General features: G+C 33.1%; 2 protein-coding genes and 1 long non-coding RNA gene across 11 annotated transcripts in view; 2 read left to right on the top strand and 1 right to left on the bottom strand.

Moving 5' to 3' along the window:
• Positions 1–25,559, top strand: part of LOC108077210 (uncharacterized) — a 32,144-nt gene that overhangs the window by 479 nt on the left and 6,106 nt on the right. Inside the window, exons 2-5 of one of the 9 annotated variants that reach the window (XM_070287628.1) lie at positions 936–1,064; positions 6,414–6,467; positions 6,785–11,308; positions 11,363–13,666. The exons of 1 other annotated variant lie outside the window; for it this stretch is intronic. In XM_070287628.1, coding sequence (XP_070143729.1) covers positions 947–1,064; positions 6,414–6,467; positions 6,785–11,308; positions 11,363–13,101 — 6,435 coding nt within the window. In that variant the 5' untranslated portion in view covers positions 936–946 and the 3' untranslated portion in view covers positions 13,102–13,666. Of the gene's footprint in view, positions 1–671; positions 733–935; positions 1,065–1,535; positions 1,873–6,413; positions 6,468–6,784; positions 13,667–25,559 lie in introns of those variants that run through there. 7 more of the 9 variants (XM_070287630.1, XM_070287632.1, XM_070287633.1 and 4 more) reach the window with 7 other exon arrangements.
• On the bottom strand, positions 94–16,037 carry LOC138929041 (uncharacterized). The gene is made up of 3 exons (XR_011445468.1): positions 15,994–16,037; positions 15,127–15,192; positions 94–723 (listed from the first exon to the last, which is right to left on the bottom strand). It is a non-coding gene; the product is annotated as an uncharacterized lncRNA (long non-coding RNA).
• On the top strand, positions 13,701–25,559 carry LOC108077228 (uncharacterized). The gene is made up of 10 exons (XM_070287634.1): positions 13,701–14,239; positions 15,058–15,246; positions 15,326–18,584; positions 18,651–18,865; positions 19,886–20,015; positions 20,163–20,635; positions 20,706–21,058; positions 21,979–22,018; positions 23,017–23,094; positions 25,431–25,559. The coding sequence occupies exons 1-10, from the start codon at positions 14,030–14,032 to the stop codon at positions 25,461–25,463; spliced, it is 4,980 nt and encodes a 1,659-aa protein (XP_070143735.1). The 5' UTR covers positions 13,701–14,029; the 3' UTR covers positions 25,464–25,559.

Raw genomic sequence — 25,559 nt, 5'->3', positions numbered from 1 at the left:
AAATTTTTTTTTTGTTTTATAAATTATCCATTTACCCCCTTAGGGTAAGGTAATTTTTATTATTAATACCCAATATATTAAGAACATCTTATCAAAGCTTTACATCGATGATAGCCAAATTTACGAAGTTATGGGTAATATTGAGCGGAGGTCGTCTAATGTTCAATGTATGAGCATAAAAAAGTTGGACCACTCTCCTGAAAAGTGTCATCTTGAAAGTCGGTGTATTCAAAATCTACTCGCTTTGAAATTTGAAACATAATTTCCTGTTTTATTATTATTATTTTTTTTTTAATAAAATAACTTATTTTTAGTCGCAGATGGTCGGATAGTTCTGTGGAATGTTGGGATGTACACCGCAAGCTAACTAAATGAACTTTCTTTAATTCTTAAACGTCTAACAGACCACCCCCTTTCGAGAATTATCCGATAAGTTTTTCTTGCATTAAACGAAAACCGAATATTTTTTTTTTCGCAGAAATCTTTTAAGTTTGTGAATAAATTCACAGGCTATTTATACATAATTTAAAGCTGTTAGTGTAATCAATTGTTCGAGTGGGAATGGGTCTCTGAAGCTGAAGTTGGCCAAAACCAGACAAACCACCTTTGTGGTTTGAAGCAATAAGCCAAGCAACAAACCGGATGATTTTTTTTTATTTTCGTGTCAGGGAAATCAGTTCTCTGGCTTTCGTTTCTACGGTTGGTCGTTGCGTAGTTCCTCATCTAAAAATAGTAAGAGAGGCTTATTTTATAACCTTTATCAATACATATATAATATAATAGATAATTGCTATGAATGTGTCTTTTTATATAATATATTTTAAGTTATAAATTTTTTAAACGCGATGAAAAACAAATATCACACCGTGTCTGATATAACAATTAAAGGAGAAAGTACAAATATTAAACAAAAGAATTTAATTTATTTCAAAAAGGATCAACAAAAATGTTAGAGCCACGTAAAACCAGAGGAAGAACGGATTATCGACCATTCATTTTAATATTCATGTTAACGAGCTTTATGTTAACAACAGGACAGCACAGCGAAGCTTCCCTAATAAGCGGTAAGTGTATAAAGTTAATATAAATCATAGATCAAATGAATGAATTTTTACACCTGATAAGAGAAATAAATCCAATCACAATATTTTTGTTTATATACTCAGTTTTTTATGTTTATTCATCATACTAAATTTTTTTCTTCTATTTATTTATACAAATTGTGTGAAATTGTGAAAACTATATTGGAATTTTTGCGTTATGGAGAAAGACAGCCATATACACACTATATATATACACAAGCCAAACCAGTTTGTGAACCATTGGTGTTGCGCCTCAATTTAGTAAATACTTATGGGAATTTGTATAAAAAAGAGATGGGCAAAGCCGAAGTATCAATGCGCTTTTAATGTAACAAAATATAAATAATAAAAATGTCCGCCATTCTCAAATAATACAAAATGGCCATGCTTTTGAGTATATGAAAAACACAAAATGTATAATTTTTTAAAAAAATTTTTATCGTTCTTTTGTAGTCGGGCGATCCCATATATATAGCAGAAAAAATAGTTAGAAGACTATCTGCCCTGTTTCATTCAGAGGGACTAGTATTCGTAGAAACGGACGGACGGATAAAATGACAGACGAAGATGGCTAGATCGAATCGGCTGAATGACTTGCCTGATGAAGAATATATACATGCCTGTTCTAGATTCGGTTCGGAAGTGAATTTAATAACATTTGCAGATTTTTTCATTGCAGTCAGCTGTTCTGGTAGCAAAATGCTAAAGAATAGAGTTGTAGAAAAGTTCCCTTCACATATTATTTAGGTTAGTGTGTAAATAAATGTGGCTGGTATTTTAAACAAAAACACAATTTTATAAACTTTAAATTAATATTCGTTCTTTTAATTGGGAAAACAAAAAAATTATTGTTTAAAATTAATATTCGGAAAGTAGAAAAGGGCCGACGCATTTACAATAATGTTGAAGCCGATTTTAAGGTGAAACATTTTTAAAATATTTAAAAATCGTTAATTTTACCTTTAAGTAATTCTGTTAAGTAATTAATGTCCCTAAAACATCTGACAATGATATACAAATAACATTTGCTATGTATTAGTATTTTAAAATAATTAATTTATGAACTTTCGGATATGAATCCACCAGCAAAATGACAAGCGGAAAGTATTCGTGCTGATTCGTTGGGAAGTTAACAGAGACTTAACAGAGGGAAAAACGAAAACGTGTAGATTTTGGAAGTGAAAGTGGAAACTAGCACAGGACTCAGATTCTTTATAGGGTCGGAACCGTCTTCTTCTCTGCGTTGCAAACTACTGACTAAAGTTTTAATACCCTGCTAGAGCATAAAAAGAACTAAATAAAATAAAAACTCTTAATATTGGAATAATTACTAAGAATTATAAAACCCTCAGATTTATACACTTTTGATTAACACGATTGTAATGTATTATTAAAGAGGTAACTATAATATAAAATACTCAATAATTAAAATTAAATATTATACTTTAATATTTATTTAAATATTGGGAATCCTATTCCTAATATTAATTTTCTTTAGATAGATGATAGATAAATAAATGTTCTGTTTGGCATATTTTGGACTAATATAATCGGAAAAGACCCTATAAAGTATACATACATATTCTTAATCAGCTTCAACAGCCAAATTGATCTATCCATGTCCGTTTTTCCGTCCGTTCTGTCCGTTTCCATAGTTTTTAAGTTTTCTGAATGAAACTTCGCAGATAGTCTTTGTACTAATCTCACTAATATATACTAACAACTTATAACTTTGCTGTTTTTCAACATAAATTCATCTTCTATGAGAGATATAGTAATTTTGTATTATTTCGGACTTCATTTTATTAAAATCGGACTTCTTTATCATATAGCTGCTATATAAAAGATTTAGAAATTAAGAGAATAAAAATATTGTACGGTCTTCCCACACAACGCATCTGTGAGGAACGATTGGGATTTTTCGCAGATGCGAAATTCGTGTTCCCACAGAGCTGCATCAAAGTGCACCTGCATCCGAACAGCTGTGGCTCATGAAAACGTAAACAAAGGCTGTCGAATTGGCAGATGCAAAATTGAAATGGAGCATTTACCAACTATTTTGGCTGTTGTACAACCACAAAAGCACAGATTGCGTCTGATTTTATCCGCACTAACTTTCAATGAATTGGATTACGAGGAATTTGAGTTTCTCTAATGATTTTTCTCTAACAAAGGTCAAATTCCCCGATGAGTGTGTATAGGTGGTATAGGCTTCCCAAATCTATAATTAAAGTAGATGTAGGCGTTTTATATTAAATAGTAGCACTAACCATACAACATATAGACTGGTCATTTCATACAACGAAAATGGACACAAAAATTTCCTAACATGCGGTCCCATGTTAACTGTTTGCTGTTAGCGACAGACCGTCTGTTAGATTTTAGCTGTTAGCGTCCCGTCCCATGTTAGCTGTCAGCTGTTAGCGTCAGGCCTTTACATGTATGCGTGTTCATGCATTCACGTACACGGGTGCATGTGTGCGATCGTTTCATTTCGGGCCAGCAAGAATATTTGGTCTTTTGCTACTTTTCGCGCTAGGTACCCTAACAATATGGGCATATTCGCTATTGGGTTAATGATAAAAATAAGAATGTTATATGTTATAATACATTTCTTAATGTTTCAGCATTCATTTCATATTTGTTTACAATTCAAATCAGTGGCAGCAGTGAAGTGTGTTGCATATATGTACATATATATTCGAATGAATAAAATTTCATCTACTGAGATAGGAACAGGGCATATTGCAGTCGGTGTCACTGTAAACAGAGACGGGCACGAGATCTAACGGTTTGGGTAGCAGCTCGGCCAAAAAAAAAAAAAAACAACAACAACCCCCAGCGTCTCGACGCGTTGCAGCACACAGAATGTGCAAGCGATCGCGAGCACCGACTGCAATATGCCCTGTTCCTATCTCAGTAGATGAAATTTTATTCATTCGAATATATATGTACATATATGCAACACACTTCACTGCTGCCACTGATTTGAATTGTAAACAAATATGAAATGAATGCTGAAACATTAAGAAATGTATTATAACATATAACATTCTTATTTTTATCATTAACCCAATAGCGAATATGCCCATATTGTTAGGGTACCTAGCGCGAAAAGTAGCAAAAGACCAAATATTCTTGCTGGCCCGAAATGAAACGATCGCACACATGCACCCGTGTACGTGAATGCATGAACACGCATACATGTAAAGGCCTGACGCTAACAGCTGACAGCTAACATGGGACGGGACGCTAACAGCTAAAATCTAACAGACGGTCTGTCGCTAACAGCAAACAGTTAACATGGGACCGCATGTTAGGAAATTTTTGTGTCCATTTTCGTTGTATGAAATGACCAGTCTATATGTTGTATGGTTAGTGATAGTAGCAATTGGGGACACTTTCGTTAGATTCAGATGCGCTTTGATGCCGGTCCATTTGAGAAAATTCGGAACGGCAAAACCTTATGGACCGTTTGTTCAACGGAAGGTGGATGCGCTTTGACGGTGTATGGGAAGACCCTATTAGCTTCGTTGTTTTTCAAGGATTTTTTAAAATGCTTTTCAGAGTGTTAACATCCAGAAAGGCGCTTAATTTTAGGAGGCAGTGCAGTCCCGCTACCAGCCTCTAATGATCCCATACGCTCCCTCTCTCTCGCCCCCTCCCTCTGGACTTCCAGTCCATAGATCTTCCAAGTTTTAAGTTTCTTTGTATAGTTAGTACCGATTTACTTATCCTTCTTATCACCTTAAAGCAGCCCCCCTCTGAACATTGGTCCTTCGAACCGGATAAATTCATCCGCATCAGCTCCGGTGGCTTTATCACCGCACAAAGATAAGTACGGTATTTCTGCCGAATATTGTCTAAATCGAAGTCCAAGTCCGATTGATCTGACACTACGACAGTATAAAAACCTTCCAATTACAAATGCAAAATTTTTCGTTTTCCACATTTTCTACATTTTTTTTTAAATTTCTGTGCCGAAATCCAAAAGTGAGTGTTTAAATGGTGATAGAAATTATTAAATTAATTCAAACATTTCTACGAAGTAATTATTATTTTAAAAGTAGCTCCAGTCTAATGCTTTCGGCCCCAAAATTCATTTCCGAAACGGAAGTTTTTTCGGGTTATTATCTTCGCTGGTCGACTTTCCGAGACCTTTTAACGGCGGTCTGTATCGACAATCCTGGGCTGACCCCTGTAGAGAAGTTGTTCTATTTAAATGCCAAGGCTAGTGGTGAAGCTCATTTTGTAGTTTACAATTTCCCACTCACCACCACTCAGCATGGAAAAACCTAACTGAGCGTTTCGAAAATAAAAACTTAAAAAATTACTGAACATACAATCCATCGCACGCGAATCCTCAGCAGCCTTAAAGGAGCTGCAAAGTACCATCCAAAATTGTCTAGTATCGCCGGCCTTTATACGGAGAATTGGGACTGCCTCCTGGTTTATTTGTGCTCCACGAAACTTCCAAAGCTGACGCTTTCATTATGGGAGCAATCCATCCAACATAAAACCGAAATTCCTACGTCTAAAATCTCCAACCAGTCGCCACGACTATGACCACTACTACATTCCTATGGTAAGAAAATCCCAAAAAATGCGATTTGTGTTCACCAGAGAACAGAATGTTCACGCCAGAAAGGCGCTGCGCTTAATTTCGGGAGGAAGTGCGATACCACAACCAGCTTCTAATGATCCCGTATGCTCTCTCTCTCTCTCGCTCCCTATCCTTCCGGACTTCCAGTCCATAGAACTTCCAATAAGCTCTGTTTAAGTTTCTTTGTATAGTTAGTACCGATTTACTTCTCCTTCAATAAATACATTCGACGCACGTCGCGTAGAACCATGAAAGCTTTTCCGTGTTATTATTTATTTATTGTCAATGTTTAGAGGGGGTTATTATATTACATTTTATTTATGTTTATTATATTAAATATTTCAAATCTAAAATACAGGTATTTTATATGAAAAAATGACAATCAGCAGAGAGAAACGACAGAGTGAAGAACGAAACGAAAGCTGGGAAAGTAAAAAGCTGAAAAGCCGGAACTATAACTTGCAAATTCAGAACAAATTTAACATAAACCATTTACTATAATAAGAAACAGCTAAGTTAGTTAATTGCATCTTATCATCTCATATACCAATTTTATATTTTTATAGTAATGTTTTTTTCTATTAATTTGTCAAGAATGAATCGACAAACGTCGGCGTTCCGAATTAAGCTTCCTTTCTTGTTCTATTTAATATACATCCGTAATTATATCTTTAGAGTATGATTTGCTATATTCATTTCTAGTTCTTTATATTATATAATATTTTCAGATCAATCGTATCTAGTGAGCCCCACACCAACATTGCCAGTGCTCGGCGCTGATGGTAAGAATTCTAGGAATATTCGTACATACACACTTTAATTAATTATTAAAATCACAAATATTTGTTGCTTCAAATATTTCTAGAAAATAAAACATATAAGTAATACCTAGAAAATTTCTTATTCACATTTTCTCTCTACTTTCTTTCTATGATTTCACCATCTTTTTGGGGATGTACATTCTGGAAAACTTATTTTCTTAACTTATTTTCTTAACTTTCACAAATATTTTTATATATGTAAATAATAATGTAAATATTTTGTTCTGTGTGTTTACTGTATATTCCTATATATCGCAATAATTTTTTAATATAATAAGATGTAACTACTGTACTTTTGGTAAACAATACTGCTCATAAGGGAAGATTCCTGACAGTACGTCCAGAAATTGGACTTTTAACTTCAACAGTTAGAACTTTTATACAGGATGGAATAACAACGGAATTTGCCACAAAAGTGGTTGGGACCAAATTAAATAATGGCCGATTTTATGCGCAATATTTAAAAAAGAGTTCTCGAGTTTTCTATGACAATGAACACCTGCTGGCACCATCAGTGGTCACCAGTTGGGTTGGTGACGGCGGCGAGACACTGTCTCTGCAGAGTCACAACGAATTATTTAACATGGACGACGTCGTTGACTGGCAGGATATAGACGACAATCTTGGTGTGCATCGCGGCGAGTTTGTGGGAAATACAGATTTCGTTGGAATACAAACCACAACCGATTTAGATCCAGTCGACGAAACTACGAGTTCGGTTCAAGTTGAAGTCAACAAGCCATTTACAAACAACAATATAAAAGCAACATCGGAGGAACTTATTCATAGGAATGGTATAACTAAATTAACTGATAACTTACAAACATTTACTGTTAATAATAATATAAGGCGTTTCAAGGAAACCACCAAAACAATTCAAGATAAATTTTCAACAATTCAACAACAGCGTATTGGAAAAAATGTGGAAACTCCTGGTTCAAAACGTGTATTGGCCAGTGTAACTTATTACGGATTCGCAGATTTTACAACAATCGTTGGGGACAGTGTCATTGTCTTTTCACCGAGTACCATGCAAAGCAGCTTACATTTTGGACACGTAACGTCAATTAAAGGCAAGCCCACGTTAAACCCAGAAACAGATTTTTTGTTGAACGCTGTACCGAAAGCGACTTCAACTCAAAAGATTTCTGTAGAAACTAGTGTTAACAATATATCATCAGAAGAAGATGAACATAAAGTTGGTGATATTTCTGTTGAAGGTGTACCTGGTAAGTTTTCTCTAGGTGAAGGTGCATCTAGCACATTTTCCTTATCAGAAAGTGCAGCTAGTACATTTTCCTTAGGAGAGAGCGTAACTAGTTTATTTTCTTTAGAAGACGGTATAGCTGGCACATTTTCTCTAAAAGAAGGTGTATCTAGTATACTATCAACTCATGACATAATCGCTGAGATGCCAACTGAAATATTAAGCACACAAACCGAATCAAAATTTATTCCCAGCGATTCTAAGTCAGACAAAATATTTAATCAGATAAACAGAGGTGCTACAACCGTTTTTCTTGATGATGATCCCTTCACGAACTTTCTAGAACTTAAAACTGATGAAATCTCAAATTCGAGTGTTGAAATAACGAGAAAAGAAATGCTTGAAACTATTACCAATACAGTTGTGTACAACGATAGTATAATTGATTTACCAATTAATAAATCAAGCCAAGATAATAGCAATGATTCATCGTGTGATCACAGTCATTTAACATCCCAAGTATTTCTTACTCAAATGTCTAAGTCATCATCAATCCAAGTTGGTGTTGATACCAATCCAATTTTCGGCTTTGATATTGTTGAAACCACGAAATACTATTGTATTCAAGCTGCCAAGACAGACGAAGCTGTTAATGAGGTCAGCAGTGATACTGTCGTTTTAATAGATACATCTACAGAATCTACACATGAAGAATTAATGTCCACAGAGTTAATTGATGATCTAGATGAGACCACAGCTAGAAATTTTGGGGATTATGATGTTACGACCGAGGCGGAGGGTGATGATGATTATGATGGTAATTCAGAGGAGATTGATTTGATTTATAAAACTCTATACACAACCTATACATATCTGACGACATTTTTTGAGGGCTCACAGTCAACTGTATCTAGCCATACTGAAATAATAACAAATATAATTTCCTCAACACTCGAATTGGAGGAAACTAAGCTGGAGTCGATTGAGAATACACTTAAAGAGCAAGATATTAACAGCTTATCTTTGGCTACCAAGTATACAATACCTTTAGATATTGTAAAAGTTTTAAATTCGGAAACTGAAATAACTAAACAGTCAATAACTAATCTTAATATTAATGATATTAGATATACCAAAACTCTGCTTACAACCTATACCTATTATACATCCATATTTGCAAATAATGATACGGAAATAATGTCTAGAACGGAAGTGATTACAAATTTTGTAACTGATAATAATACTTTAAGTTCAATCGAATCAAATAGTACTCATAATAACAGTTCAGTAGATCTTGTAGATCCCCAAATTGTTGAGGAAGATCAAATAGAATCAAGCAGTTTTATTAAGAAAACACCCCTGGACGACCAGGTTAGCTCTGAGAGTAATGATAATGATGAAATTATGCCATCGGCTACGTTGCTTCTACAAACTAGCTATACCACATTTACTTTCTATACCACCATGTATGTGGGCGATGATACAAACATTATAAGTCGCTTGGAGACTGTCACAAATGTGGCTACCGAAACCTTGCCACCTACGAAACTTTTGAGTGTTGAAGATCCTTCCTTTCCCATAACCTATTTTACAACATTTACTTATTGGACAAAGTTGGCAAAAGATGGTGAGATTACAACATTAAGTCGGGAAGAGACATTATTTAATGTTATACAACCCACGAATAATAGGACTGAAATATTATCACCCTATGAAGTTTCAATTGAAAAAACCGAATCAGATAGTATAATTCCTAGCTCTAGCACCTCCACTGACATCACCACTTATTATACTACTTATACCTATTATACAACTTCCTATGAGGCCAATTCTACAATTATAGCTTCAAGCTTGGAGACAGTTACCAATGTGGTAACTTCTTCCCTTTCAACTTCGGCAGAAATTGAACCCAGCTTTTCCGTAACTCCCAGCGAAGAGCAAATAATACTTTCTACTAGAAGTCCCAATGTTATTTTGTATGACTATAAACATATAATAGATGCTGATGAAATAAGCACTTTGTATTTTACCACCGAAGTTGTATCTTCAATGAACATTGAAGGTTCTAATATTGAAGTCACAAGCAGCACTTCCCGATTACACGTCGATGAAGCTAAAAAGTCAATTTTAAGCACACCGGATGATGGACATTTTGGTTCTAGTAGCTCAAAGTTGTACAAAACTGGATTGGTTCGGCTTATCGAGGGTAAACGTATTCAAAATAATACAACAACATTATATGAATCAAAGGTTATTGGAACCATCATAGATAATCGATATGCGCAGATCATCGAGAGCACATCCAGTTTTCTTTATGAAAAGGTTAAGACTGATGAAGTGATAGCACCAACAAGTGTTCAAAATTTACTTAATGAAGCGGAAACACGCACAATTGAATCAACAAATTCTTTACTAGGAAGTGTAGATCAGGATGTTACTAAAGGAGACTTACCGCAACGTCCATTCGCACCGGTGATTCGACCATTTGCCTCACGAAATCGACCTACTTATGCCCCAAAACAGAAAACACTTAGCCCAAGTAGTGCCACCATAATAACCAGATCGGACATTACACCAACAATTACGGCTACGCCTGCTTTAAAGTCATCTTCTGGCGGTAGATATAGCTCTTCTCGACGTGGCATTATTTCTAATGCGCCTATAAATCCTAGCGAATCTAACTTGTCTCAAACTTCAAGGCGCCTATTCGGTCGTCCATCAAAATCTTTGAGTAATTCCATTGATCAATCTATAAACCAGGCTTCTCTTCAACCATCTCGAAACCGTTTTGCTTCATCTTCACGTTCCAATCCTATTGCTTCAAGTTCCCGTCGCCCAAACATATCTTTTCGTTCATCGATAGCGCCAGGATTTCGGGCTTCTGGTATAAATAATAACCCCAAGTTACGAGTTAAGCCAACTAGCTTGGAATCAACTGTGACCATACAGGCACAATCGAAAAAGGTCTCGAGCTCCGACCAGATTACTAGCGATGATGAAGGAAATATAACGGAGGAAATAAGCGGTGACGATGAAGAGCAACAGCAAACGAAACGCAATCAAAATCCATTGCTTCGGTTTCGGCGCCCAATAAATAGGCCCAGTGGCTTTAGCCCAATAACAAAACAAAGTTCTGGCGTTTCCCCTGGAGTTTCGTTAAGAAAGAATCCACTTTTATCGGCACGAACTAAATCTTCTCCCACAACAAGCACTACAACATCCACATCAACGCCAAGGCCCAAATCTCGTAACTTTCAACGTCCCGCTGGTCTCCAGATTAGATCAAGACCCCAAAATAGCCTATTTCCACCCCGAGGTCTTTTCCAGTCACAAAAAGAAATAGATACTCTAGAACCTAAGTCAAATGAAGGTTTAACTGATAATGATTCCGAATACGATGATTCTTCGGAAGACGATGAAGATGGTAATCATCAGATAGTTCAGACCCAAAAAAGATCAACTAAACTCAGAGTTCGACGTCAAGTAGATCCCCTAAGTAGAAGTCGCTTTCGTTTTCGTCGCCAGAACGTCACTGCGATAAGTCCAAATCTAAAAGAAGAAGAAGACCTTGACGAAAGTACAATCATTCCAAGAGGTAAGACGAGTTCCAGATTTGGTTCTAGATTTCATACGCCAGATACAACTACAGCAATTATAAATCACAAGTCCATACGTCCCACTCGACCGACTTCAAAGCGTCCTCAGTTTACGTTGAGAGAGAAGGATGTTCCCACTTCCAAAGGAACACCAACAGGACGTAGCAATTTTCGTCGTCAGCCTACCAGTGGAAACACATCATTAAGACGTACAAATACAAATACAGGAACTTCAAATAATCGAAGACTTAAAAGTTATGGAAACTTTGGAAATAATAAGAACACTGTTGACAATGGGCGATCATCTATAACTACTTCCCGTTCCCGTAATACCAATACGAATAACGCATTGAGCAGAGGCAGAGGAGGAAGTCGAGGACGCAATCGTAATGACTATTCTCCGGATTTACCAGCCATTGATCAAGAGACTCAACCCATAACAGTTACTCATTTTCTACCAGCCGAAGTGATGATACCAGTGATCAATGGACACGTCACTGAGTATAAAAATATAGTTACTGCCAAAACCAGCATCGAAGTTGTTGCTCTGAATCAATTAACCCAATTTGCAGGTTCGAATGGATTGACTTCTTTATATTTAAATCGTGAAGAATCCAGTATAAATAATGCTGGCATTACAGAGCATACAAAGTATTTGCTACATGAATCTATAACAAGTACGATTATATTTACACCAACTACTATTCGTGGCAGAAAGACGTCATTTTCGCATATTTTACCATCTACTGCGTATTCCGTAGAGTATGTAGTAACGACTGTACAGCCACAAATCTCAGCAAATGCTCCACTTGCTAATATACTATTGTCCCAATTACTTTTGGGTAACCTCAACCTACCAGGTCATGCCATAATACAACAACCAAGTGCAATACCAGCTATAGTACCCACATCTGTTGAACCCGTAACCGAATATCGAACTCACACCTCCAGCTATGTAACAACGATTTTCGATGGTAAATCCACAATACTTCCAGTGACGTTTCAAGGCAAAAAGATACTAACAACGGTTTATGATACATCAGCGGAGATAATAACGGCAACGGAATATAGCGTTGAAACAATAATTAATACTGCTCCGATTATTCAAAGCCAAATGCAACAACAGTCTGTTCAGCAAGTAAATAATTTATTATTACAGCAATTACTTCTACAACAACAACAGCAGGAAGCTCAAGCCATATCTAAGACTTTGTCGCCTCAGATATTTCTAAGTAATAACCTACAAGACTTGGATGATGCAACGCGAACCATATTAAATGAAGATTTTGCTGATTTATCAATCCAAACGGAAGCTGAGCAGTCGTCGAAGAGTCAGCGGAAAAAGTCCAGAAAGTCGGCGGGAGGTCACAACAGACGTCATAAACAGAGTCATAACATGGAGTTACTGGAACAGCAAGAGCCGGTCCAACAAAGCGTTGTAACACTATATATATCCGGACGAAGACCCGGGGAATTCAGCACTGTCTTATCAACTGTAAATGGCTACGATCACTCTGCTTCATTGCACAAAAGGCAAGCATATTTAAGCATTCATGTGACGAATGCAAATCAATTTCATCCAGAAAAAACTCAATTATCAAGGGATCCCATAGAAATAATCCCAAACGAAGATAGTTCAACTGAATTAACCCGAAGAACAACATCATTAGAGAGCATTGTCGGGGATGTTGATCGTTGGCTATCACAATCGACACGACAGTCAATGGTACCAGAAAATAAGACTACTAAAAATCCGGGCTGTATAAATAATACAAGCACAACAATTTCTTAAATTGGAAACATTTTAACAAAAATTGTATAGTGCCAACAAAACCTAAGCCCTCTGGAAGGTGTCCGATAAAACTAGTCAATAATTAACAGAAACATTTTTAATCATTTTAAATTAAAACTTACTTAATCACTCTGTCACTATATCCTTATCTCAGCAAACTTTTTTATTTCAATGCGTTTTTATTAATTAAGAATTTAATTCGGTTTCACACATTATGTAACAAATATGGAACATAAAAATAAAAATGTTGTTAACATTATATTCGATAATTTTGTAATATTTGTTTGATTAAATTGTACTTATTTTAAGTTTTCATTTGCTTTCTGGTTTACTAGTTTTATATACCTAGTACATATGTAAAAGGCTTATAAATTAAATATGTAACCATGTCTAAGATTGGAAGTAATAAAAACACGTTATGTCAATATACACTTACAATTAACATTTAAATTGAATTTGAATTTTGTAAATATTTATAAATATAAATTAATTTTTCTTTACCCATTTTTATATTTTACTTTAATACATAAAATAAAATAAATACATATAAAAAAATCAATTTTAATCAATTGATATTCTTTTTTTCGCAATGCATAATAAAAAAAGATGCTAACTTCGCTAAGTCAAAGTTTGTATGATACAAAATAATCCAAGGGGAAAAAATAATTTAAAATAAGAACAGCTCGAGGATAACATGTTTTCAACTCCCTTAAATATTGTATTTATTTCTGTAAAAAATTTTTCTGAAATGGATTATTTTGCTGAATAAATAAAATATATATTGCAAAGTAAACGGTAATGCTTTACAAATACAGGCTCCAGCAGGCAAATCCAGTACCTCAAGGATGAAGGCAACGCTCTTACACGTTCGAAATTTAACAATGAAAGTATTTGGGATGAGGCGAGGTACAATCTAGCCACTCACATTATGTCCAATGGCGTTGAACTAATAATTGCTAGCGATAATAAAAATAAACATTTGGAAAAGCTAAAAGCTAATTTGTCGAAATTTTATAGTAATTTTAGTCAGCAAGCGAAACCCATTTTGATAACTCAAACGCACCACAAGCCGTTAACTCTGTCGCCAAGTACTTTAAAAAATCAAATGATGATTTTAACGCTTCCTTTAAATAATCAGGTATGAAACTAACTTTGAATAAATAAGTTATTTAATATTAGTAAGTAAGAAAACTACATTTGAGTGTGACCGACCGTGAAATCCAGGTACCCAAAGCATTTATCTAATTCACTTTGTTTAATTATGCTAATTATGGAAAACTTAATTTTAGCAGTGCTGAAGGAAAATAATAGCCGATCTAGCCGTGTCCGTCTGTCCGCCCGTCTGTTCGTTTCTACGCAACCTATACCCTCAGTTTTGAAGCTATCTGAATGGAACGTTGCATATAGTCTTCTGAATACTCTCACTGTTGTATATGTCGGAACGGGCCGAATCGGACGACTATATCATATAGCTGCCATAGAAATGAAAAATTTGTAGAAAAAAAAAAATATATATAACTTCGCTGTTTTTCAATTTATTTTTATTTACTTTGAGTATAATAAAGCTGTCATAGAAACGATCAGGAAATTAATAAAAAAAATTATAACTTCTTTGACCATTTTGTATTAGTTAAGAATTTCGGTTTTAATTTTAAAAATAGGAGGATTCTTTCATATAGTTAGCATAGAAACGATAGGCAGATGTGAAGAAAAGTGAAAAGCTACGAAACTTAACCCGTAAATCTAAATATTATAATATATAATATATTATTAAAACTGGAAAGGTATACAAACTTCGGCGTGCCGAAGTCAGCACCCTTTCTTGATAGTTTTACTTTTGTAAATGTCTTTACTTCTTCGAAAATTATGATAAACTCTGCAATGGAATAACAATAAAAAAAAATAAAAGAAGCCTTCAAATAATTATATCTTGCCATTTTTACCCCAAAAATATAGAACAAAGTGATAATTCCCGATAATGATAAATCATTTGTTACCAAAATTTGTCTAACAACCTATACTTACCGCACAAGTTTTGCGATAAATGGTAGTCCGCACGTGGAGAACAAGAAAATGGTTATTACAAATAGCCTAACAGAAGAAAGAAAGTATAGCCATTTAATTCCCGATGTTACGTACTCCAAGGTAAGCTATACAGATATATATTTATATATATTTTATATACCTATAGTTTATTAACTGTTTTATATATATATATATATAGACTCCGGAACTAATTGTTGGCGTGTTTCCAACCACATATCACTTTTACAACACCTTTAATAAGGACCAGGAGTCGCTGCCTTTAGTGATCACTTGCAAATATACTATAACAAATACAATAACGGGTCCTGATTTATGTATATCTGAAAGCTTGCTACCTTCACAATATACAAACACTTATTTCAGCAGGATATTATTAACGCGAACGTTATATGATGGTAATGGATTGCAACCTCTGGAAACTATTACAAAAGAAAATTATCTCACTCAAGTTGTTATTACGGAAACTCCGTGTCTTTCTAACAGAGATCAGCAGATTATTCAACCAACTTCTATATTTAGTAAAAATGATAATAATAAATTAAATGAAAGTTTTCCTACAGAGTCTTACAATCAGATTATTAAAAATTCTGTTACGGAAAGTGATTCTTATCTATTAGCTTTAAACTTAAAGCAAAAAATTAAAGAAAGTGTAAAGGAATATTTAAATACATATATTACCACATCTTTATCAATTTTACAACTACCGAAGGATATTCAAAGTAATCATAGCCTTTTTTCAAGTTATGCCACCAAGATTTTAAAGAGCAATAGCACATTAAGCACAAAAGTAAAAACTTCTAAACTCTACAACAACATCATAAATTCGCATTCTAAAATCATAAGCACCTTGAATTTGGAGAGATTAAGACCCATGTTAACTGCTGTAGCGCAAATATTAAAGAAACAATTAATAAATACAAATATGGGAAAGACAAGTCTCACAGAAAAGCCCCATCAAACGAGCGTAACAAGTAAAAATCAAATTATTCCGGTAAATACGCTATACTATATACCTTTAGAGCAAACAACAAAAGATATGGGCAAAGTAGCACAACCATATTTAAATGTAACAAACAAGCGAAGGGAGAATATAAATACATTTAATAAAAACTTAAATACTTTACATATAAAACCACCCAAGCTTCATCGATATACCACTAAAATCAGCCTCAAACAGGGTCAATCTCTTCCAATACTAACTTTTTCCCTTACTCGACAACACTTTTTGAAGACTTCCTCGGATACAACTTATGAAAATGGCTTTCTTAATACCGTCATACCTATAAGACCTGGTGAAGTGATAACAGCCAGTGGAGATGTTATTTTTGGAAGGCCAACAATACTTTCAGGCAATTATACAACCTTAAGCAACCGTTATCTGGCCACGTTAAAACCAAGTATACCCTTCTTAAAGCAACGATCTATTACCAATCGCGATGATTTGATATTGAAGCCACCGCCAATTCCTCTCCATAAGCAACATCTTGTTTTAAGTAGATCATCCCATGATTTTATTCATCAAAGTATGGATGCATATGCAACTCTAAAATTGAAATCCGCCTTTTATAGCAATCAAATTTTGGATATATTTCGAGCTCCGCAAATATTTAGCACAATAATACCAGATACTACCAATTATTTTTTTAAGCCAACTTTATCCACACATCTTCAACAGGTAAACCTAAGAAATTACGTCCTTAGTCATACAATTAATATGCATGCGGCCCCCATAACATTTATAAGGGAAATGGATGCCCACACTATAGCTGTTAGAGCTCAACACATGAGTAGTGTCGAAATCCCTCTGTTGGCACCAAAAACATTTGATGTTACTCTTAGAAGTAAGGATTTGGCAACTGCTCTTAAATATGAAACAAAATCAAATAATATAAGTCCTGAAAATTTTATAAAAGGAATAGGTATAATCAAGTATACCACTCCATACCTGCCAAAACAGGTCGAGATTACAGAAGGCCTTAAAGAAAACTATGATGATCAAAATGCCGATTTCTCTCATAATTCTCTTCGCGTAATAAATTTCGTATCGAAAAAAAGAAATGAGGTTCTACGTAAACCCCTACTAAATGATTGGATTTCAATATCCACAAATTTGATTAGAGAAACTCTAACTAAAAGCAAAATCAGTACAATAATCATTACAAATTCATCAGACAATCAACAAGAAAGTTCAGAATACGCAGATGGGAATTCTAATATAATGCCATACATAAATCATAACAGATTAAGCCCCATTAGAACAATAAAGCCCTTCAATTTGACTTTTAATCAGGAGATTGAGTTGCAAACATCATTAAAGAATAATGCAAAGTATTTGAAAATAAGGCCAGTCAATAATTCTGAAGTTAAAAAAACGTTTAAGTTATTGGAACCCTCTGAAAACTTACAGCCTGATGCTTATGAATTATTAAAAGAGACTTCATTAAATTTATTGGTTCCGACAAATGCACAAAGTTCATGGAAATCTATTAGATTTTACAATTTATTAAAGCCTACGAAAACTAGCACTATGGAAAACACAATAATATTAGAACCAACCTCAAAAAAAAGTTTGTTAACAATACGATTCAAAAATATTCACTTGAAATCGGATATGTATAATAATAAATATAATAGCAACAATAATAATACTAATACTTATAATAATAATAATAATAATAATATTAATAATAATAATAATAATAATAATAATAATAATAATAATAATAATAATAATAATAATAATAATAATAATAATAATAATAATAATAATAATAATAATAATAATAATAATAATAATAATAATAATAATAATAATAATAATAATAATAATAATAATAATAATAATAATAATAATAATAATAATAATAATAATAATAATAATAATAATAATAATAATAATAATAATAATAATCATCATCATCATCATCATAATCATAATAATGATAAGAAGAATCAAATTAAAAGCAATAATAGTAAAAATATAAAATCAAATTCTTCTATGCCAATTTTAAGATATAAAATCTCAAATTCATCAGAAACAGACGATCCATTAAAAAATATATTTTTATTCAAAACTGTTACCTCAAAATATAGTGAAATAATATCTTTAGACAACACACCACAGAAGTCTGATATCAATAAAGAAAAAACAACTATAAATGACATAATAGAAAATATGGAAAGAAAAAATGCGGATAAAAACGATTTCAACAAATTCACAATTACTAATGCCAACTCTGAAGCTTTTGTTATTAATTACCCGCCAAAAGCTGATAATTATTTAAAAACAAGTCCCGATAATAATTGTCGACCACCATGTAAATCGAAAAAGAATGAAATATGTGTATCAATAATGAATAATGACAGTAAATTGGAGGAAACCCAGTGTGTGTGTCGTCCAAGTTTTGGGCGAATGTTTCCGGATCGACCCTGTAAGCGTAAGTACTAAGTTGTAAAATAAATATACATATATATATATATAAATATAATATTATTTATTAAAGCTACCTATACCTATGAAATGCAGATTCAAGCAAATTTCGAGGAAAATCAATATTTGGGGCAGATCGATGTATTCAAAAGTGATAAAATATTATTGGAGGCCGCTGATCGTATGCTTATGCAATCGGACCTTCGCGATATTTATCATAATGTTCAATTAAAAGCGGTTATTTCTACGAAACATAATGATTCTTTTATTGTTCAATTTATATTGCAGGTGAGCGAGCGAGCTATAATTTATCGACATTTTATAAGAAAAATCAATATTCTGTTTAATATATCGGATCACTAGCTTAAATTTTAATGTATTTAATTTGATAATTTATATATCCTTGCAGGGATTTTTTGTCCGAATTTTGCAATGCAGTGAAGGAGACATTTCCGACCCAATGAAGTAAATATATATATTCATGATCATCAACAACAGCAAACTGTCGGTCTATCAGTTTTTACATACTCTCACTAGGGTTGTCGAATATTTAAATAAATATCGTATCGATGATTTTTTTTATAAAAAAATATGATGATAATATTTAAAATATCACTGCAAAATATCGATATACTTGATTTTTTTTGTTAAATAATAAAATTGTTTTTCTGCACAATTAGGGGATTCCCTTAACTGTTGAATCTCTGAATCGTTGATAATTTGTCAGCTGTTTGCTATCTGTTGAACAGCTGTTTCATACAATTTCAACTTTCTGAAGTTTCAACGATTCTGCAACGATTCTGCAACCTCTGGGCTGCTGAAACTTTTTTTCGAATCGCTGAAAACCAAGCTTGTCATACTAGGAATGATCAATAGATGTACTGAAAAATGTAAAGCTGTCAATTTAAAACTAAAACTGTAAATATATTTCTAACTATAACTATATTTATATAACAAATGGTAATATGGTATATGTCGGAGATGGTTCATAGGTCCTCTCTAATGTCGACTTTGACCACAGTATTTGAAACAGGCGCTACAATGAATTGGCATAAGAGGGAGAGAAAGACAACTAGCCATTGTCCAACTTGTCGTTTGATTGAAAAGCAAGGAAGGGTAAGGTAAGGTTATAGTGGTTGATTTGACAAAAGAAATCGATTCTTAATGATCAAATTGCAAGCTGCAAGGGTATACAAACTTCGGCGTGCCGAGGCTAGCTTGTTTTCTTGTTTTTATTTAAAACTTCAATTTATTAAATTATACAATACAAAAAATGTTTTTTTTCTGTTCTAATATATTTATATTTAGCTCTCAGAAAACAGTAATGAAAATCAACTGAAATCTGTTTTTCAAAAATACTTACGACAAAGTAACTTTAGTATAGGAAATACTGGATTGTATTCCTCAAAGAATGGACTGGATTTATTAGTTATTAAAGGTATAAACTATTTTCCTATATATTATATATTTATATTATTGTTATTTTTCTATGTATTATATATTTTATATTTATATTATTGTTATTATACAAATATAATTGTATTACTACAGAACTTGTGCATATATATATATACTTCTTTTTTAGATTTCGATGAATGCATTTCGGAAAACTTTAATGACTGTTCCCTGAATGCCTATTGTTTTAACTTAATTGGTAGCTATACCTGCAGTTGCAAGAATGGTCATATAGATATATCAGATAATGCTCAATATCCTGGACGAATTTGCTCAGACAATACCATTGGATGCGGTAATTGCCATTATAATGGAAAGTGTGTTATTACAGAGAGAAAGAATGTGAAATGCAAGTGTCATTCCTGGTATGCTGGAACGAAGTGCCAAATTAATCTTAAGATTATAGCAATTTGTATAATTATTAGCAGTACAATATTGGCTATATTTCTACTATTTTATTTTTTACTAATAAACACTAGTAGGAAAAGAGACAAAGCATTTAATAAAGCCAACACATTACATTCTAGTATGATAACAACATCAGAAAGTTATAGAAATGAAACTACAAGTCAATCCAGTCAGGAGTCCTACCCCTCTCTAAAGGTAAAGGTAATTTTGGGGAAACTAAAAACTTAATCATTAAAATAATATTTTACATTCTATTTATTAACAGAAATGCCATGGAGTAAAGGCCATTTCGATACCTAATATGTACAATATTTTAAATGTTAGAAAGGCAGTTGATAATCATGACAAATCCTATCAAACTGAACGATCTATTGATCTCATGATTCCACGTGCTAAATATTGCTGGCCGTATATCTCTTCTCATCATCATCATCGTTTAAAAAACAACCAAGATACTAATAGATCATTGCCAGATATAACATGGAAAAGTGAAATACATATTCATGATCTAAGATCGAATCCAGGCCGAAATCAAGGGAATTATTCAAAAAGATCTTTTGATGTAGGAACACACCTTGTGCCTGGGTTTAAGTCGCAAAATTCCTCTAAAATTCTAATGTAAGTATAAAGTAAGTAAGAACAAGAAAGGAAGCTAACTTCGGCACGCCGAAGTTTGTATACCCTTGCAGATTGGTTTTGAGGTTTATATTATAGATTTAAATGCTGAAAACACTCACAAAACAGAGTTTCATTTCATTTTACCTATACTTATTATGTTTACAGTTTGACAGTTACAGTTTTACATTCCCAGCTTTACATATTTTATACATTTACCGATCGCTTCTATGGCAGCTATATGATATAGTTGTCCGATTTTTATAAAATTTATACCATAATTCTAGAATAATAAAAAAAGCTTATATCTCAGAGTAGATAACCATACGTTGAAAAACAATGAAACTATAATTTTTTTTTTCCTATTTATTTCTCGACCGTTCCTATGGCAGCTATATCATATAGTCGTCCGATTTTCATAAAATTTTTACCAAAATTCTGAAATAATATAAAATGGCCATATCTAAAAAATGGTGCAAAAATGTTGAAAAACAGCAAAGTTATAATATTTTTTCTACAAATATATCGAACATTTGTATGACAGCTATATGATATAGTCGTCCGATCCGGCCCGTTCCGACATATATAGCAGTGAAGCATATAGAAGACTATATGCAAAGTTTCATTCAGATAGCTTTAAAACTGAGGGACTAGTTTGCGTAGAAACGGACAGACGGACAGACGGACGGACAGACGGACAGACGGACATGGCTAGATCGACTCGGCTGTTGATGCTGATCAAGAATATATATACTTTATAGGGTCGGAAACGTCTCCTTCACTGCGTTGCAAACTTCTGACTGAAATTATAATACCCTGCAAGGGTATAAAAACACAGTGTAAGAATGTATCAGAATGATCTCGAATTATTGTAAAGTAAATTTTTGAATATTAATTTAATATTTAATATTTTTTATATTTAGGTCAGAAGACGTCGGATTCAAAGACACCACGGAAATCAATGTAAAACCCATTTTATTTAATTAGATGTATTTAGAAGGGAATAAGGTTAATTCGGCTTAAAACATGTCACTTATCAAAAAATTGTGGCGGCCAAACGGCTAAAATAAGCTTAATGCCGGTAGTAGATCAGATAAATCCCCGGTAAAAATAATTCTAGCGGAATTGCCTTAAATTCTGCTCGACCCAATGTAAAATAAAAGAAAAGGCATAAAAAGGGTCACAATGACACGTATTTCCATCCGTTTTTAGTAAAAAAAAACCATATAAAGTGAAATCCAAATCCAAATTCAAACGGATTAAATTTTTGAATATTATTGATGTATTACCCCACTGTGAAGCTGAAGCCCAACCAAAGTCGTTAACTACGTCGCGCCCAGTGCCACTGAATTAGCCTCCCAGGCATTGTTAATAAAAAAATTCATGAAAAAACGCCCTTTGTGGGTTAGATTCCATTTTAAGGACTTCGCCTTTACTGAATTTATCAGTCACTTTGGCTTCGCGGGACGACCATTTTTCTTCCCAGAAATATTATCCTTCTTCAATTTTCCGTCCTTTAAAAATAATTCGATTGAGTTATTTTGAGATCAAAATCATAGCATAGTTTTTAGATCCGGCTTTACGCTTTACGTTTTTCGCTCGGAACATTTTCCTTGTCTTAGTACCCGTAATTTATCTATGACAAAAGTTTTGTTTTATTTGACAAAATATTCTAAAGATATTGGACATTGGAATAAAATAAATAAAATTAGGAAAACCCCTTAACCTAATGTTACTTTCATACAGGGTATTCTCTTGACGACTGAATTATTGAAAATATCGGCAAGGTATCGTGATAGTTAGCTGATAATTTCAGCAGTTTGTATGCGAACAGCTGTTTTCAGTTGAATATAACGGCTACCTATCGCTATTCATCGCCGATGTTTTCAGTAAGTAAGTCATTCAGTCGTCAAGGGAATACACAGATAGATTGACTGTTCTCGAACTAATTATATTTTTAGGATTCAAATACGATGACTGAACGTGATTTGGGTTCAACGTTTTTGTTGCCTCATACACATCTTTATAAACCTGATCAGGTAACATTCTATATATACACCTACAGGGTATTACATTTGTAGTTAGAAATTTGGAACTCAGTGAAGGAGACATTTATGGATGAAAAGCATCAATAGCCGAGACGGTCTTGCCATGTATGCTGACCGTCTCTAAGGTTGTGTGCTATCTATTAAAGATTTTCTGATAGACTTATTTTGATTGAAGGTGGTTTTTTACTCGGAGCAAGCCTGATCGGACTACTTATTTTAATAGCCGCTATAGAAAAGAAAATAGCAAAAATTAAATATGAAATGATACATAGGTAAATGTAGTGAGTGTAGTGCATCATATAGTTCTTTATTATACCCTTGCAGGGTATTATAATTTTAGTCAGAAGTTTGCAACGCAGTGGAGAAGAAATTTCCGACCCTATAATGTATAGGTCAAAATAGCCATCTCCGTCTGTCCTTTTCTACGCCAACTAGTCCCTCAGTTTTTAAGCTTTCTATATAAATATTTAAAAATATCGTATCGATGATATTTTTTATTGAAACAAAAATCAAAATGATATTTGATATCTCAGAAAAAAATACCTATATATCAGATATTTTTGTTTTATTATTATTATTATTATTATTTTTTATTTTAAGCTGCATAAGCACTAACCACTAAACATTAACGCACATACGATCTTAAATTATATTTGTATACTTTTTAGTTTATATTCATTAATAAATGAATGAAAACAATATATATTTTTGTACATAGTATGTACATATGCCGCTATTTCCCGCGCATTTCTTTATCGCGTTTTCTTGCTTTCTAAATGCTATGCTGCACTACACAAATACATACATACGCATTACTTCCTTTGTTTAATATACGAGTCTTAGTGTTTCTTTTTTTAAATGCGATAGCAGGTTGGAGCTATTGCTACTAGTTTTTATGTTTCTATCACAAATGTTACACTTGGCAGATCCATTTTTACTTGCCGAAAAATATATTTTAGCGGCGCTCATCTTTCACATATGTATTTATTCTTGTCCCGATCGCTTAAAATTATCAAAAAAATTTGCAAAAAAAATCTATGATACCGGATATTTATTTAAAAAAAAAATATAACAAAAAAATTGTATTTTTTCGCAAATAATTGGTATTTTGATATATTTTTGACATTCCTACTTCTGAATACTCTCACTGCTATATATGTATGTATAATACATCGGAAAAGACCATATCGTACGACTATATCATATATGTACCTGCCATAGAAATGATCGACAAATTTGTAGAAAAAAATTATAACTTTGCTGATACGCAACATATTTTCATCGAACATTTTTGTTTACATAAATAGCTTTCATAAGTCATATACAATAAGTGTTTACAAGGACTTTCCAATGGTTGATGTCGTTACAACGGTACATCACTAAAAATAAATGCAATGATTACTTATTTTACTTTTTTTTCGAAACCACGATTTCTCAAAGGCGACTTAAGTCGTTGTCCTGAAATTTGCAGAATATGTTCAGCATACATGCAGACATCGCTTGGATGATGATGACTCCCCCTTCCACTTTGACAGAGTTTATTTGGTGTGTGTTTTAATATAATTTAATTTTATTTTATTGTTAGGTTAATGTAACATAAAACTATAGAATTTTAAGTTTTTAAAAGAACAAAAATTATAAATATCCACAACTATGCGGCGGCCGACTTGAAGAGCAAAGTACAGGGAGGAAGAGAGAGGAGAGAGCATAGCGATCTCTTCCAGAATTTCGTAATGAATTATTATTATTTTGACTTTAGGCTGTTATACGTTTTCTTTTTTAGAAAAGACCAAGACCGTTTAGCGTCTAGATTTTTGAAAGAAGTTATGGGTTTTTTTGCCGCGGGAAAAAATAGGGGACATGTTTGGGGCCAAAATAAATTATAACAAATCAGTTGTTATAAGAATCAAATGTTAAGATTTTGTAAGAGTGTCATTGAAGTGAATTATGCTCTGCACTGATCCTTAGATTTAATGGGTTAGTTTTATATATATATCGAAAATGACTCATTCACTGCGTTGCAAACTTTTGACTAAAATTATTATTATTATAAAATTATATTTTATCCGGAGAATACAAATAGTCAAAAGAAACGCAAAAGGAAATATGCGACAACCAATATTGGTAAATGTTGATTTGAATGTCCCCTGCAAATTAGGATCAAATTGGAAAAAAATGCAAGTAATTTTTGAAAAAGCTTTTATTTGTGCGAAATAAATCCATCTTTATTGATCCATTTGCAAACTGCAAGATTACACGAACTTCAGCGGGGTTAGCTTTCTTTATTGATTTCATTAAATTTATTCATAAATTATTATTTTTTTCAGATACCGTGCAACTTTTCTGGCGTCAAATCGTAAACGTTAAAATTATCTTGAGATCTGTATAATCAAGTTAAGGGATTAATTTACAAAATGTAATATCTTTTATTTATTAGTTAATTAAGAAAAATAAAC

Source organism: Drosophila kikkawai, chromosome 4, assembly GCF_030179895.1.
Source record: "Drosophila kikkawai strain 14028-0561.14 chromosome 4, DkikHiC1v2, whole genome shotgun sequence".
In the NCBI taxonomy this organism is placed as follows: Eukaryota; Metazoa; Arthropoda; class Insecta; order Diptera; family Drosophilidae; genus Drosophila; species Drosophila kikkawai.
Note: the sequence above shows the minus strand (reverse complement) of the source record. Positions and strands in the feature narration are given on the sequence as shown.